General features: G+C 39.9%; 1 protein-coding gene across 27 annotated transcripts in view; it reads right to left on the bottom strand.

The window, feature by feature from the left end:
* Window positions 1–251: 251 nt before the first annotated feature.
* SNAP91 (synaptosome associated protein 91) overlaps window positions 252–16,413 on the bottom strand; it is a 65,716-nt gene continuing 49,554 nt past the window's right edge. For 7 of the 27 annotated variants that reach the window (XM_009985036.2, XM_086608223.1, XM_086608224.1 and 4 more), the window contains 11 exons: window positions 16,237–16,314; window positions 16,057–16,128; window positions 15,506–15,589; window positions 14,550–14,633; window positions 8,391–8,528; window positions 6,957–7,106; window positions 5,425–5,455; window positions 4,092–4,203; window positions 1,077–1,160; window positions 902–1,006; window positions 252–344 (listed from right to left, as the gene is read on the bottom strand). In XM_009985036.2, the coding sequence (XP_009983338.2) occupies window positions 252–344; window positions 902–1,006; window positions 1,077–1,160; window positions 4,092–4,203; window positions 5,425–5,455; window positions 6,957–7,106; window positions 8,391–8,528; window positions 14,550–14,633; window positions 15,506–15,589; window positions 16,057–16,128; window positions 16,237–16,314 (1,031 nt within the window). Of the gene's footprint in view, window positions 345–901; window positions 1,007–1,076; window positions 1,161–3,284; window positions 3,309–4,091; window positions 4,204–5,424; window positions 5,456–6,956; window positions 7,107–8,378; window positions 8,529–14,549; window positions 14,634–15,505; window positions 15,590–16,056; window positions 16,129–16,236; window positions 16,315–16,413 lie in introns of all 27 variants that reach the window. The other 20 variants (XM_086608228.1, XM_086608225.1, XM_086608232.1 and 17 more) reach the window with 12 other exon arrangements.

Below are 16,413 nucleotides of genomic sequence, written 5' to 3'. Positions count from 1 at the left end.
GATAACTTCTCCTGGCAGTCACTTTGGGCTAAAAAAGGTAGCCAAAAGCCAAGCTTTCAGGCTAAAATTAAGTGTGGACAGAGAATTCAGTTTTCTGTTTAAACCACCACATTATCAGTACATGTTTCTACCTATCTCTGAATACAATTCCATCAGTCATATTCAATCTACCAGCCTAATCAACATCTGTGTGCCAGACAGGTACCACAGCATAACATGCTTAGGCAGGCAGTCACAGAATACCTTATCATTTACAAGAAATCCTTGATGTTAAGATCCGCTAATGGGTCCTTTGTTGGAGGTTTCTTGGGACTCTGAGTAGCAGGAGTTGGGCTTGGAGAAAGCTAACAGACAGCAGCCAGGAAGGCAGAAAAAAAACAAAGCAGACAAGGATACACAAGCATTAGGTAGGTATCGCTGGTTCCCACACAAGCACACTGCAAGCATACAACATTCTCATTTTTCTGAAAATTCGGTGTGCTGCCATTCTGCTCAAGCATTGTGTAGACTCCATCCTTACTACAGGATTAACAATGTTTGGCTGGTTTAATGGCTAAGGCTATAGACACTGCATATTCTAATTAGCACTGCTTCAAATCATTCTCTCCCTGTAAGACAGAATGGTGTTAGGATCATCAACCCAGACAGAAGCTAAGTAATTGTTAGACATTAAACATCAAGGTGTAGAATAAGCAGAGTACGTCTGAAAATCCCAGCGACTGGCATTTAAGTACAAATTGTTCTACATTGGCAGTGTAAACAACAGTCTGAAGCGTGCTAGAGACGTGACTATATTATACTTTGTTCCTCCACTGGTAACTATAAAAATCATCAATTATTCCTCAGAAAGTGTCAGTTTTTCAAGTTCCATACAACCCTTTTCATTATGGAGTACACTTACCTGTACACCAGGGCCAGCGGCAGCTCCAAACGGTGGCCTCATCATAGGCTGCCCGTACATAACTGGCTGCTGGGGCATCATTGGTACACCTGTGCCTGCTGGGGGCTGTAAATTAATGCAGTGTGAGTAGGATTATGGCTGAAGAAAGGAGAGCAGCATAACAGAAGAGACTCACCATCCCAAATGCTGCTCCTGGCTGTGGGACAGGTGGAGTACCTCCTGTGGCAGGAACAGCACTTGCTGGAGGCACAGCTCCCGTCTAAAAAATTTTTAAAACATTAAAAAAATGCAAGAATGTCTGTAACACCAGCTATCTGGAAATCAAACAGAGTCTCACGCATTCTCAAAGTTGTTCTAGAAAGCAGGACTGTTATGTAGCAGATAATATCTAACCTCAAAACCACGTTGCTTCAAAGAATGAGAAAGTTGAATGAATCTTATGCTGATGCTCAGCCTGCTTTTTCATAAGAACGCAAGGGTGACAGACTCCATTCTCTTCATGAATGGAGTCCATTTACTTAATACAACTCAAAATAGTCCCAAGAAAGTATGTACTTTCCTCCTCCTACATAGTATAAGGAAGCATCCCAATTTCAGAACTGATAGCCAACACGCTATAGCACTTGTAGCACTGTATTTTAGTAAAAGCTTAAGCAGATTGTAAAGCTAAGGGAAATAACTGCTATGATTAGTTTCCAATTAAAAAAACAATAAATAGTATTTTTATGCAGTGAGATTCATTTAAGTTAAAGTTCACACTCTTAAGCCACAATCACGAGTACATACTTTCCTAAGAACAGTTTAATTTATCTTGTAATACTTTTCCTTTGTATGCTTAACTTGTATGATTTTCATTCAAAAACACAAGAAAAAAGGTCGCCTTTCACCAGGATTCAGGAAGAGAGAACTATTAGTTTAGTAGTCTGACTGGATATAGAGCACAACAGCATCTTTGAAGAAGGCCACCCCACTTATCTAGCACAACTTACACATCATCCCTTTCGGTTCTCTTGTCTGTAACTTCCCATGCACAGAGTCTCCTTATGGCCTTGAAAGCATCCAAGTCTCTTCTTTTCACAGAAGCATATAAAATCCAAATTATTAACAACTCTGAAGAGAGGCAGGAAGCATTCAAGGAAGGGATTTTAAAATGGTAGTAGGATTTTTACGAATCTCATTACTGCTATTGTATATCGCCACAATTTCACAAGCTATTACAGAAGCTGTAGGGTCATGCCTGAGCCTCCACATCCTTATCACCTTCCTTGAGTCAGTTATATCCTACTGCACCTGGAGAGCAGCTAGCACACTTTCAGTTCAAAGGGCAGTGTGTCTCTGGAGATATGTTGGAATTATTGACTGCACAGTCCACTTCTGTGAACACTGCATTTAGTGCCCTTGGTTGATCCTTGCTTCCAGATTAAAACATACCAGTTTTTTAGGAAACTAGAAACAAGTCAAGATAACCTGTTCCAGATCAGTAAACACCCTACAGCTTCTGGCTAATAATTATGAATCTCTTTTCCAGTCTGAAACTTTCAGCATTTCAATTAAAAGCTGTACTGTGCTAGCAGCACAGCTGTTCTCCAACTAAAACCAACATCTGGACACTCAGGTATGGAAAGCAAGGAATAGAAAGACACTGATCAATGACACCAGATGCAGTGATCTGACTGCAGCCACAGGAACACATTGCAGCTCAAAATTCAGCGAGGCAGATGCCAAGAAAACGGTCACACAAACTGAATCTGCTTTTGCCTCAAAGCGCTAGAGTCACTCGAGGGAATGGGCTTTTATGAAATTCTGCTGATTCTAATCCAGAAGGTGAAAGGTCACAAGGAAGGGAAGAAGTGACCAAAACTTAAGTGGTTCAACCATGAAGTAAAAGAAATCTTCATTTTGGTCTCCACGTTTATAATTCCTGCAGATCTGGTTTTCTTTGGTTTCAAAAAATACCTAAGTGCATGATTTTGAGGAAATATATATAGCACCCACAATTCATGAAATGCTATCAAAACCACCTAGCTTTCCAAAAAGACTAGTTACTTATCAGATGGTAAAACCACTAGAAGATCAGGCTGATGTTACACAGGTTAGAAATTTCAGGTAGAACAAGTCATCAGGTAGTTCACATCCAAGTAAAGCAAAGACAATTTAAAGCCATTATTTTCAAGCTTACAGCACAGAAATGGTTAATCACTACTACCATACTCAACAGATTACCTGAGAATTATCTGCTTGAGAGACAGCCTAAGAAAAGCCATATTAGGTAGCTTCTAGATAGTTTTAAGGCAGAGCTAATAACTGTAGTGCAGGTGAAGTGCTGTTAGTATCTTTGTATTTAGTAAGTAAGTACAATAAGAGAACAAAAAAATTCACTTACACTGTACAGTATTGCCCAGCCTTTCTATTAAGAAAAAAAGTTGATGTTACAAGAATTCCCTAAACTTAGTACTTCACTGAATGTATTAGTTGCATCTTCCATAATGTTAAAAAACAAGCTGGAATACGCTTGGAGTCACATTAACATCTGGAGGCTGTTTTATGCCCTGTGCAACTTTGATGAGATGAGGTATGACCCCTCTTCAGATTATTCTTGTAGTTTACTCATCATCAAGTTGCTCTTATGCCAAAATTTAAATTCTTAGCTCAATGCAATCCTCTTCTCTCGACGTTAGTGCCTTCTGATACATTTTACAGGGCAATCTTAACTTTTCCAATAGACTGCTTTACTCTGCTAAACAAGCCACTCACTTCTAATCTAGCATCAATCACCTGATCGATCCACTTCATTCAGGAAAGCTTGAGAAAAACCTATTTATTTTCTCTCCTCCCAGTACTTCAACTTTAGATCAATACCATTGTCTTTCAGGTAATCGACCTGGGCCAGGAGCTGGCAAGACCTGTAAGGCTAACCTCACACTCGGAAATGTCCACAAGTATTAGGTGTATCTGTAGAGTAACATCTTGATACATAAGCAAGTGTATTTTCATGGACCTGAACTCAATGATTTATTTATGCCAGCTGTAAATCTGGTCTTAAAAATGTGACTTGAAACATTCATATTATTTATATAGAAACAAACTCTTTAGCTGAAGTAGACAGGAGCAGTGCCTACATGTATGCTTGTATAGTCTCATAAAATATTGAGGCTTCAATACCAGTGGTATTGATGGATTAACCACCTACCAATGGACCACTTGGGACACCACCAGTTGACCATGTTGCAGGTGCTACTTTTGGCTGCCAGTTGGCTCCTCCTGTTAACTTTTTCTCTCCAGCATTCCACTGAAGGTCTCCCCTAATAGAGAGGGGGAGAGACAGAGCTATTATTTACATACAGTGAAAATTAAAACAAATTGCAGTATACATTAACATTAGGCTTGCAGCTACATTAGTTTATGGTTTATGCAGTTTAAGTTATTAACAGAAAGATACAATACACTTTTAGTGCTACACAGTTTCAAGGGTTGTTAGCAGTAGACACCAGTACACTCTATACTGAGGTCAGTTACATGGTTATGGCCTTTGTGGTGAGAATTAAAGAGAAGTTTTACTTAGTATTGACTGAAGGTAACATATTATTGCATATACCCTTGCAAAGTAGGAAGAGGGACTGCTACTGCCTATTCTACTGGGGCCAGGCAGTAGAGCTGCCTGCTAGAAGTCTTTGAAAGGTCATTTCATTGCTGGATATCTTGCTCAGACAGCTCAAGGAGGAAAGCATTCAGTTCTGAAAAAAGTTGATAGATACAAGAGAAACAAATCATTCATTGAATAAAAAGGCTGTTGCAAAACCAGGTTTTGTTAGAGGTCACTCTATCTGGAGTAAGATGCACCATTTGAATGAAACAGATTGAAGGAAGTGAAGTTTTGGGGATAAACCGCATGTGTTTATACATATCCCTCCTCTCATCTCCACTGAGGCACAACGCATTTTGAAGTACACACATCATAAACTGGTCTTGCATACAGAGGAACAGTCAGCACAGAAGTAAGCAATTGGTTAGATTAAGAAAATCCATTTAAAAATAAATGCAGTGCTGTAAATATGTCTTCTTGCAAAAAGAAGCTTTTCACTGTATGGAATGAACTTCTTTTCTATTTTACAATATTCCAATGCCTACACGATAAGCACACCCAGCGTCTGTAAAAAGATAACAAAACTATTACATATTAGCCTCGATAGAAGAGAGCTATACAATTTATTATTTGGACTATTCCTTCATTTTAAGTTGTTTGGAAATCAGCTATCCAATATAAGGACAGTAATTCACAGAAAAAGATTTCAAAGACTCCGATTAAAGCCAGCAAGTTTAAAAGCTATCATCAGGAACATTTACCCTTAATTATTCAGTGAACCTGCACAGAACAGAATACTTTTTCCAGGATTTTTCTGAACTGATTTTTGGGCAGGAGGAGGAGGCACATCACCAATTCATTGATTCTTAATAAACACTGAAATAGATAAGACTATACAGCAGAGTTGTTTAAAAAAAAAAGTTTTCAAAGTTGAACTTACTTTTTTGAAGTGGTACCAGAAATTCCAAGATCTGAAAATTGTAAGAAAAAAGGAAAAAAGTCATGTGTTCAGTAAATTAAAGCATATCAAAGTAAGAGCTCGCACTTCATTGCACATGGCCTTATAAAGAGTAATAGAGTTTTGGCCGTCTTGATTTAGACAGCATCAGAATACTGGCCACATCTACCCCTTCTTCCTTCAGGACAAACGTCTGAGGCACCCTGCAGATGTCTGATGCATGAGGAAGCCATTTTTGCTGCATAAGCAAGCCAAAGTAACAATATATTTATGCCTACAAAACGCTAAGTTATTTAAGAGCATCAAAACTGTTTCCCATTAATGACACCACTAGTTTCTGTTCCTCACTATACGTACTGAAATAAAAAGCTGTTTTTCACATAGACATAAACCTGAATGTTATCTGGAAGTTTTGCGCTGTTTTATCTGCTCTATACATGGGAATATATGTATATACATACATGGGAACTCCAAGTAGTTTCCTTAATTACTCTTTGGAAGAAGTTTTAAGCCAAGTTTTAAAAAGTACTCGATTCACATGACCAGTACAAGTCACATAAGTCACAAATTGCTAAGTTTGGTTATTTTCTCCCCCAAACTCAGATATACAAAATGACTTGCAGAAGAGGTTTCAAGTGATTAAGAGCTCTGCTGACTCCTAAGCATGGTAGTTTCCCCCCACACCTAACAGAAGAATATTCATCATAAGATCAGTTATATTTTTGCTGTGATGTGTTTACATATAATAACAGAATGCTCTATTTATACAACCCTCCGAAGTACAACTTCAGCACTATTACACTCAAGTCTGGGTGGGCTTCTGTTAGTTTTTTGGGGGGGGATTGGGCTACTGATCTCTAGTTATAAAGGCTCAAGCCCTTTTACTATAGGAAAGGGAACGCTTTTTTGTTTAGCATTTCAAGAACATGTTTTCAAAAGTTCACTGACTAAGAGAAGGTCTTTTCTTGGCTGTTGTGTACACTTCATCCCACTGCTATTCATATTCTTGTTAAGCAAAAGGTCAGTTATTTGTGTCCACCAGATTTTCTGCTTAAGTTACACAGCGTTAATAGATGCTTTGGACCATTTTCACCATTGAGGCGCCCCTGCCCATAACACGGAGGTTGGATTAGATGATCTCTAAGGTCCCTTCCAGCCTATGCCATTCTATGATTCTATGATTTTCACCTTTCCATCTGTTATTACACAGGGGCACATTCATTAACAGTCTGATGTGCCCCTGAATGTACCTGGGACGTTCACATGGTACAAATCATACCTACGAAACAGATCCCATTATTTGACTCAGATCCTGGGCACAAAAAGGGACTAATTATAATCCCAGGTTATCAGCTATGTGAATCAGGCCTCATTCCTGCCTATAGCTTCCCTCATCTCCCCAGGGAAACAGGAGGACGCTGAAAGAAGCAAGCTAAAATAGACAAGTATTTGGCTGCACATAAGAGTAACATAGTTGTATGTTACACTACTTAAAACTGAAATTTGTCACTTACTGCCTACTAAGTTTGCAAGAGACGAATCAAGATCACTTCCGAGGCCTTTGCTTGCTGCTGAAGCAGGGACTGTCGCCGTGGCTGAAGGTGCTATAGATTGACCAGAAGGAACCATGGTTGGCATAAGAAGATCACCTAGGCCATCAAACACTGGAAGTGAAGGGAAAGTGGGTTAGAAACAGCAGCTCTGGTAAGAAATACACCACCTGCCACTTTGCTGTTGCTCCAACAGTTATAGCACAGTCAACCACGTCACAAGTCCTACCAAAACACAGTTTGACATTAAAAGTAATGCCAACAAGGGCATGCATTTCATTTTACTAGACATTGAATATACAGTAATCCTGAAACAGTTATATCAATGAGAACTGATATGACAGGACATGTCTAAAAGGACTTTAATTGGAGAGTTGAATCTACACACATACAGCATCACTTCCACAGGATACTTTTTCTTACATCCATCTTTAGAGAGATGTCAGATGCACATACATTTGTCAGGAGATATTAATTTAAAGGCTTTTAAAATGAACATCTTGCAGCAAATACCCGTCAGAATTACTGTGGCACAGGCAGTCTTACACCTTGACATCTTACAGCAGTGGGATTGAAAGTCTCAAGATGTTACTATTCACTATCCACTTGCAAGCAGCAGGGTGTCAGGAAAACCTAACACCTTATGAGATCAGAAGGAATTAGAACCATCCATACTGACAGAGCAAGCCTCCTTAGTCCAGTCATCTAACTCAGAAGTTCATTCTTTTAGATCCCTTGAAGTCAAACCATCTGGTAAACCTCATGCCAGCATTCTATCTTCTGATCTGTATTTGAGGTACATGCTAATGTTAAGTCAACAGAAAGGGGTAGCATGTGCACTGGCAAGCAACCAAATAACCAAGCAGCAGTACTACTTCAACCTTTTTTTCTTGTACAGTTGCAGAACTCACCAATTTTAAGTTTGTAGCAAGGACCCAGCATGGAAAATATAGAATGGAAGAGATACAAACAAAATGATAGCAGTGATGAAAGTTTAAGCTTATAGTCAAGCAAAGAACATGACCTCAGTCTCCGTTTTGTGTACCTTCAGGTGCCATGCAAGCTCAAGAACAGCTTCAGCAGCAGCAAGACAACTTGTCTATATACTTCATTTACAGAACAGTGTTCTCCTTAAGTATTTCCTCATTCATGCTATCAAGCACATGCAAAGGTGATGTTCACACTAGTTTGTTTTTTACTAACATGGTAGAATAAAAAATGGGTACAGAGAGCTCTTAGGCACACACCAGCCTAAACACCACCCTGAATTCTTCCAGCAGAGAAGGAACAAGGATATCACTGACATTGCTTTGACTTGGAGCCTAAATATGGTATCATTAACTCACCTAACATGTAAAACACATTAGAAAACTCACAGGAAGAAACTCTGTGGCTCACCTGATGCATCAAACGAACTGCCAGTTGTTGGAGCTGTTGTCCCAAAAGCTGCATCAAAGTTAGGCTGTAGTAAGCTGGTTTGAGCTGGAGTGACTGGAGATGGTGATGGAGAGGGAGCAATAAAAGAACCTCCAAAGCCTTGAAAAAGCCACGAGAGGTGTGGACATTAGTCAGTCTTGTTGGGCTGCATTTAACAAAAGCTCATTTTACAGAAGGCAGAATGATAGAGACAATTCTTACTAGACCATTATAAATAACACTGTATTACACAAGCATCCTTGGTATGCCAGATATGACCCAGGGAATTTAAGCTTTTGTGAGAGTCACCAATAATAACTTTGATGTTTCTTATTTAATTTCTGCAGAGGTAGACCCAAGGAGTAGAGAACACAATTCCTCTAGTCCTACACACTATAGTTCTAGGTAAGTAATCTCACAGGCAGAATGCAACAAACAACAATTAGTTCAAAAAAAGAGAAACAGAGGACTAACTTGAAAAAAGTATATGATCACTCATCAATTACTTTAGAATCTCAGTTCAGAAGGCAGTGTTTTACTAAACCAGTTTAGCCTCTCTCGCCATCTTAAAACATTCTGATCTCCCTTATCAAGATGTCTTCAAGCTGCTGCCCACCCTGCCCCACTCCCAGGAGAAAGCAGGATCAACAGCATCCACAAGAGAACTTCTTGAAAGCTGAAGAATCTCCATGATTAAGGTAAATATATACATTATAAATCCTGTATTTATATAAATAAGCCCTACCCATGGAGATTCTCTAGCCTACAAGTAATGTACTCCCATGCTTGACTATTCTTAAAATCCGTCCCTTGCCCACTATATAACTTGAGCTCCCTTGCAATTTAAGCTTATTTGTATTATCTACAGACTCTGGAAACTGATTAAATATGCAAAGACTCTGTCAAAACTAGAACAGACATATGACACCTTCTCAATCCTCTTTAGTTTACAAGCCATTCCTCTTATTCAATCTCTTCTTGACAGTGATGTCTGAGACCTCTATTCTCCATCTTCAATCTTTCAGCCTTTTCTCCCCAGCTGCCCTTTCATAGAAAGGATCAGATCTGAGCTTAGTGCTCCAGGCACAACTATGCAAATACAGCAGGAAGTGTACTCTGCACAACCTGCAGGCTGTACTTTTTCCTCCTATCTAGGAGTAGGAAGCACGTTATTTTGCCACAGCTGAGCACAAGACAATAACGAGCCAGTGCTCTACCACTGCCTTTAATTTCTTTTCAGGGAACATCCTCTCTCAGTCTACTGTCCTTATTTGTCCAGCTAATCATTGCTGTCTGTGGACAGAAACTTGAACATTCACCGATTTGAAATTTCTCCTTTAGCTTATTTTCTCCACTTTGTAGAGACCATTTTAAGTCCATCCACAGTAAAAACAGATCTTTTCATGCTGGTGAAATCCAAAACATTAAACATGCTACTCCAACAGTCACACTGTTGAAATTAAGTACCAAATATAACTTATCAATTTAGAAGAGATCACCTATTTACATTAAACCCTTATCACTACTTTCTGTCTTTTTACTGAGACAGTTTGTACTGCTCTTGTTTAAGCCGTCAACTAATTAATCTCTTCCTCTCTTTCTTCAGCTTTCTTTAGTTACCAGTTCAGCAGGGAAGTCAGCTTTTAAAAATGGGGAAATAAAGAAAAAACTGAAGATTTTCTAACCACATTTTTATACAAACTGTTTGTGGTCTCAGGGTATATCCATTACAGCACATTATGCAGACATCTTACAAACAGTGACAACGGCACATTTCCCAGCTATGAAATCAAGCATCTGCCAGACATTTAACTACAAGACAGGCTAGAGCTCAACATAAAGAACTTGTGCTCAAATTGTGAGCATCAATCATATCAAATGTTACAGGGAGATTTCAGATGCTTTTCCCAAAAACTTTGCTTTTTCAGAGGACAAAGTAAGACTAAACACCAAACACTTGAATGTTGAAAGAACAGGAAAAATGTATACATGCACACTCAATGCAAGCATCAGACTTATTTACAGGTCAAGCAGATGCATGTTTTAGAAGAGAAGTGAGTTAGCAGTAGCTAACTGTATTCAAACCAAAACACTCAACAGGGAAATGAGAGTGGTGTGCCACCACCAAGCCCTGGGCACCAGGTCAGAAACTTGCTGTACCACCAGCAGACAGGCTTTAGTTGTGGAATGCTTGGCCTATAGGAACAAATACATTGGCCCCAGACACAGCTGGGAGAGGACAGCAAACCTGACCATGCACTACAGGTCCAGGAGAACATAACCTGATTAGAAACATCTCAGAAATTACATCCTTCAGCTGAAGCTTGCCAGATTACAGGCAGTGACCAAAAACGCTTAGATTGCAACTCAAACAAGTCCCTTCAGATGCTACCGACCACGGGCACTGACTGGAACCAGGAGCAGGAAGCAGTGCTGCCTGCTTTCAGCAAGCCAAAGGAAAGAGCATTTCAAAACCCTGCGTGAGCTTCCCTGTGTTTCTTAGGCCAACTTCAGGGTTCTGGCACCAACAAGCCCTTATCACCCAAATCCTACTCTACAGTGAGTCACATGCTCACAGATGCTAGCTCTCAATCTGGACAAATGCCTTGGGATCAAAGATCTGCCCTCAGCTCTCCAAGGTCTGTTCTTGAAGCAGGTTTGTCACGGGTAGTATAAGTTGGAGGCTGGAGGTCAGCCAGCCCAACACCCTGCTCAAAGTCAGTCTAATCAAATCAGGTTGCCCAGAGATTTGCCTTAACACCTGCAAAAGGAGAGATTTCACTGCCTTTCTGGGCAGTCTGTTGTCATATCTGACCACCCTCATTGTAAAAATTAAAAAAAAAATCCAGTATTTAACTGGAATTTCCCACCCACATTGCCTTTTTTCTATCACTGTGCACCTCCAGGAACCACCTGGCTAGTCTTCTCTATATCCTCCAGTGAGGTAGCTTAGACACCTACAAGGCCTCCCCTTTTCCCTTCTCTTCTTAAGGCTGAATGGACACAGTTCTCAGTCTCTCCTCATATATCATGTGTACCAGTCACCATCTTGGTGGCTCTCCACTGAACTTGCTCTGGTACATCGTAATCACCCCAATCAAGAGATTCTCTAATACCTTCCAGAAGTCCCCTGGATGACCAGCACCAGGCACATTGCCCTTCTAGCACATACTGTGATGGTTAAAGTTGCCCATGAGTGCCAAAGCCTGTGATAGTGAGGCTTCCTCCAGCTGCCTAAAAAAGGCTTCCTTTACTGCCTCTTCTTGATCAGGCGGTCTGTAGAAGACACCTACTATAACATCACCAGCGCTGGCCTGTCCTCTGATCCTTACCTATGAACTGTCTCCCGGTTCATCACATGTCCCAAGGCAAAGCTCCATGCATTCAACTATCTGCAAACAAGTACTAATTTCCAAAGAATCAGAGCATAATCAGGTTGACAAGACACAGCGATGACAAAGACAGCTGACTAATTCCTATAGCACTGGAACCACCTAAAGACCCTGTGCTCAGCTACATCCTTTCCATTTCCTCAGTGAAAACAAGGAGCTTGGTAGCAGGGCATGGCATGATATCCATTTATAAGATTCTGTTCAGAAAGCTATGCAAGTTTTTGCAAAGCCTCACAAAGTGTCTGTTTCTCCAACTACAGAAGAGAGTTCTCCCCAGCTTCAGGTGAAGTTTGCATGACCATTGGTCTTCATTCCATAGCTTTTCGCCTCTTGTGCAATTTGACAGTGACATTAGGCAGAGGGGACATAAAAACGCTTTAACAGATTAAGTTCCTAGTTGTCTAGGGCTTGCACAAGTCCCAGAGGGAGCCCACAGAAACAGCAGCAACCAAGTTAGAGATGCGCTGCCTGGACATCCCCAACCGCCCGATTTTAAGGTTGCTTTTACTTACACATTTGAGTAAGATTTCCCATAAGAACATGCTAGTAAAGTATGCACTGGAATACACATGCACACAGTTTAATTGGATAGAAAGATCTAGAAGTGAAAATTGCTACACTGTGGTATTTATCAGCATAGTTCTAGTCTTGTCTGCTGACAGGCTTAGAATAGCATGAAAAAAATTCTACTATATTTTCTAAGTGAGCCAAGAATAGACCAGAAACTTATTTGACAGCAGAACACGTAAGACAATGACGCATAGTAAGTATACTCATAACATTTTGCATATAAACACTTTGTACAACCAAACGCTTATAAACCATGAAGGACAAGCCTTCAACCACCATATGAATTCTGGATAATCTTAAATTTAAAACTGGATTACACTGCAGGCTATGCATCTGCTATTATCTACAGTGAACAAATGCTTAGCAATATGCTGCGATGTTTACAGACTCTCTATATCTGTCAGAAAAAAAAAAAGATTCAAATCTACTCAGAGCCCTTTTGACTGTATATTCAATGCAAAAATAAAATAAAATTTAAAAAAATCATCTATTCACCCCAACTGCTTCAGGTCTGCTTGAGTATTTAGACTCATAACATTCCTTTTAGAATTTAGGTTTTGATTTTATGTGACTCATCAGATTCAGAGAGCACACTGCTGAAGTTTAAGCCATCTGGAGCATTATTCCTATTGGAATTTAAGCTTAGTTACAGATAAGGACATAAAATATTTTGTATTGTAATATTTGCATAAGCAGAATTATCTTCTGCCCAACATCATCTTTGCTCCCAGTTCCCTGATAATGCACACAACTGCAAATGACCAGTATGTTTCCAAGTCTACTAGCTAAAGCCTAATCTCCAGCCTTAGGCTATTCATAGGCTAACTATACAAAGATCTACTGAAGGAGTATTAAAATAAAAGGTGGTCTTCTACCTTAAAATTCTGAAGTTGCCTGTACTAAAGCTTTAGCATGCATTTAAGGCCAGGTTGGACGGAGCCTTGAGTAGCCTGGTCTAGTTGAGAGGCGTCCCTGCCCATGACAGGGAGGTTGGATTAAATGATCTCTGAGGCCCCTTCCAGCCTATGCCATTCTATGATTCTATGATTTATGTTCCTCACAGCACAGAGGACTTCTCACAAGCATATAAAGGAAAAACACAGAGCTGGACTTCTGATGTAGTGTAAATTGGCATGAGAGACCTGCAGACACACAGACAGCAACTGATGTCAGGACTCACCAAACCTAGAGTAGTCAGCAGTTACATAAAGGGCAGACTATCACTCCAGCTCAGAATTAAAACCACAAAGGTACAACATGAAGCTAACAATCATTGAAGTTCATGAAGGATAACCTACCACCTGATTCTACTGACAAATTCACCTTTCAAAAACATGGGGGAAACTAAGACAAGTCTTCCTCAAATCAGAAGTGCATTAATTTCCTTTAAACCTGAGGCAGACACACTGGGATCTCATTCCATACAAACTTCAAACTGGGATGGGGAGGAGTCACAACTGCTCAGCACAATCACTATAGCCACTAAAATACATGGTACAGCATGAATTTTGGAGAATGGTACAAACAGAATTTGGCAGAAGCTGCTTAACTGTAGGATGCAGACTATACCGATACAGTTACTCAACCTTTGAAATAGTTGACAGTGATGCCACATTCAGCACTAGCAGAGACCTCATCTCACTCAGTTTAAGGAGAGGGTGTCTATCACTTCTATGCCCTTGTGCTCAGAAAAGTGCTCTCTCATCACCCCACTCTCCTTGGCTAAATGCAAGACTGCTACCAAGTCATTCATTCACGTTCCTAACACTTAATGTGTAACCTGCCTCAATTAACCAAGAAATGAAGATGAATTAACAGTAAGGAACAAGAAGCACAGTCTGCAATACTGCTTAAGTACTGCTACAGTCAGCCAAAGAAACTTTACATATACACTCCCGCTCAGTGAACAGTACAGAAAAATAAGGCTTGAGTAGGAGGTATGAAAACACAGAGCATGGGAAGATGACCATCTAGAAAGTTAACTTGTACTTTGGTATAGTGCATCCATTATAAATCACTGTAGTTTTAATTTAATATGTCTAAAGTACTCAAAAAATCTTGTGCACACGAATTATATTCCACTGCAAAAGTCCACTTACACCTAAGGAACATAAAAGATTTCAAAGACCATTTCTTAGTTTTGCCTTAAAATAACAAGTTTTTAGAAGTTCTTTATTACCAGCAAGTAGGTCTGCAGAAGCTGAGGAACTAGAAGCAGCCTGGGTTGCGGGCTGGGGTTCAGGAGCACTACTTCCAAAAGCATCTAAAGGGAATTCCAGAAAGCATCAAGAAAAGGTTCAAGAGTTCAATATTAAATGCATCAATTCATCACTTATTGCAAACAAAAGAAGACAAAAAGGACAACCACTTCATTCGTCAGAAGAAAATGAAAGTGCTTTGCCATCTTTATTGCAGAGCAGTATCATGGACACAAGCTCAGGTGGAAAAAAGGAGATGCAACAAACCAGACCTTGAAAGAAATCTCTTTTCTTTTAGTTGGGCCTCTTCTCAGAGAACCCGTACAAAGCACAGCATTCTAGACAAAAGGGTTAAGCCCTTTGGAGATGAAGGCATTGGATGAGAGACTGGAGTACTTCCAGCCAGAACCTACTGACTCACTTTAAATCTTTTTAGAGAAGTATTTCACTAACGTTTGAAAATTCACCACTACTAAGCAACATTTCTGTTCTACAACACTCCTAGAGTTGGTTGTGCTCATCCCAATTTCCACCTTGTCAAATCCAAAGATCCTGTGATTCAGATACCCAGTTTGAGACAAGTCACCCTCAAAACTTCAGCTGCTTTGAGAAACAGAACAGAGAGAAAACAACATGACCATACAGAGTTGCAAAGACGAAAAAAAGCACAAAACAGACTTCTACTAGATCTGTGAGGAAGAGCCATACATGCGTTGACTGAAGACAGAATGGCAAGTGTCATGACAACAGAATGGCCACACCAACAACTTATTTGCAGTTCGTTACTGTGCAACACAAAGAACTGGACATGCTGGTGTTAGTCATGATGCTACATAGAAAAGCTGTGAGAAGGGGAAACTGCAGATTTAGCCAAGTGCAAAGGTAATTAAAATGAAGTGATTCAACTCTGAAGTGGTGAGGAAAGAAAAATACCCACCACCAAATAGGTCAATCACACCTGAAGAATCCACCTTTGCTGGAGAGGCAGTGGGTAGAGGAGAGGGGGCTGCAAATGCATCCACTGCAGTAAGCATAGGATAAATAATATTTAGTATCAGCAAGGCAACAATGATAGCTAAATATTTCAAAGCCACATGGGGTCCACCAGTTAGAACCACAGGGTCGGTAAATTCAGGTAACAGTCTTCAGAACTGCAAACAGAAAGTGTTACATTTCTCACACAGCAACTGAAAACCACAGTACTTCAAAGAAAGCACTTTTTATTAAGAATGTTCTTATGCTTAGAGGAGGATTTACTCTCTCAATGACTCCATTACTTACTCAACTTCAGTGTCACCCACTTCATAGTTTGCATCTTCAGCAGCTGCTAATCTTGTGACCAAAGTGTCAACAAATTCACAACTTGGTATTTAAGCTTAAAGACGTAAATTGGCATTAAGTCTGGTTGGTTGTTGGTTTTTTTTTAACTCTTAAGAAAAAACAAAATCCATTAAGTCTGTAGGATGGCCTGTGAAGACAAGAACTCACCGGATAAGAGATCAGCAGTGAGAGAACTTTCAGGCACAGGAGAAGCTCCATGTGGTGGAGATGAAAAAGCATCTTCCAGAAATGAAAAAAAGAAAAACCAAGAAGTAAGCATCATTCAAGTCAGTTTACACTATTACACAGCATCAAAGTAGCAGAGTATTGGAAGAATTCTCTCTTTACCTGTACCAAAGAGATCTATGCTAGGAGTAGCATCTGGTTTAGGTGCTGCAGGTACATCAGGAACAGACTCAAATAAATCTAAGGCCAAGAACATAACATGTCTTTAACTCATTTTTGAAAGGCAGGACTGAAAGCAGAACTTTCAAGTTTTGCACATCATATTTGGAATTAACAGGC

Source organism: Tauraco erythrolophus, chromosome 2 (assembly GCF_009769465.1).
Source record: "Tauraco erythrolophus isolate bTauEry1 chromosome 2, bTauEry1.pri, whole genome shotgun sequence".
NCBI lineage: Eukaryota > Metazoa > Chordata > Aves > Musophagiformes > Musophagidae > Tauraco > Tauraco erythrolophus.
The sequence above is the reverse complement of the archived record's forward strand: the minus strand, read 5'-3'. Positions and strand labels throughout refer to the sequence as shown.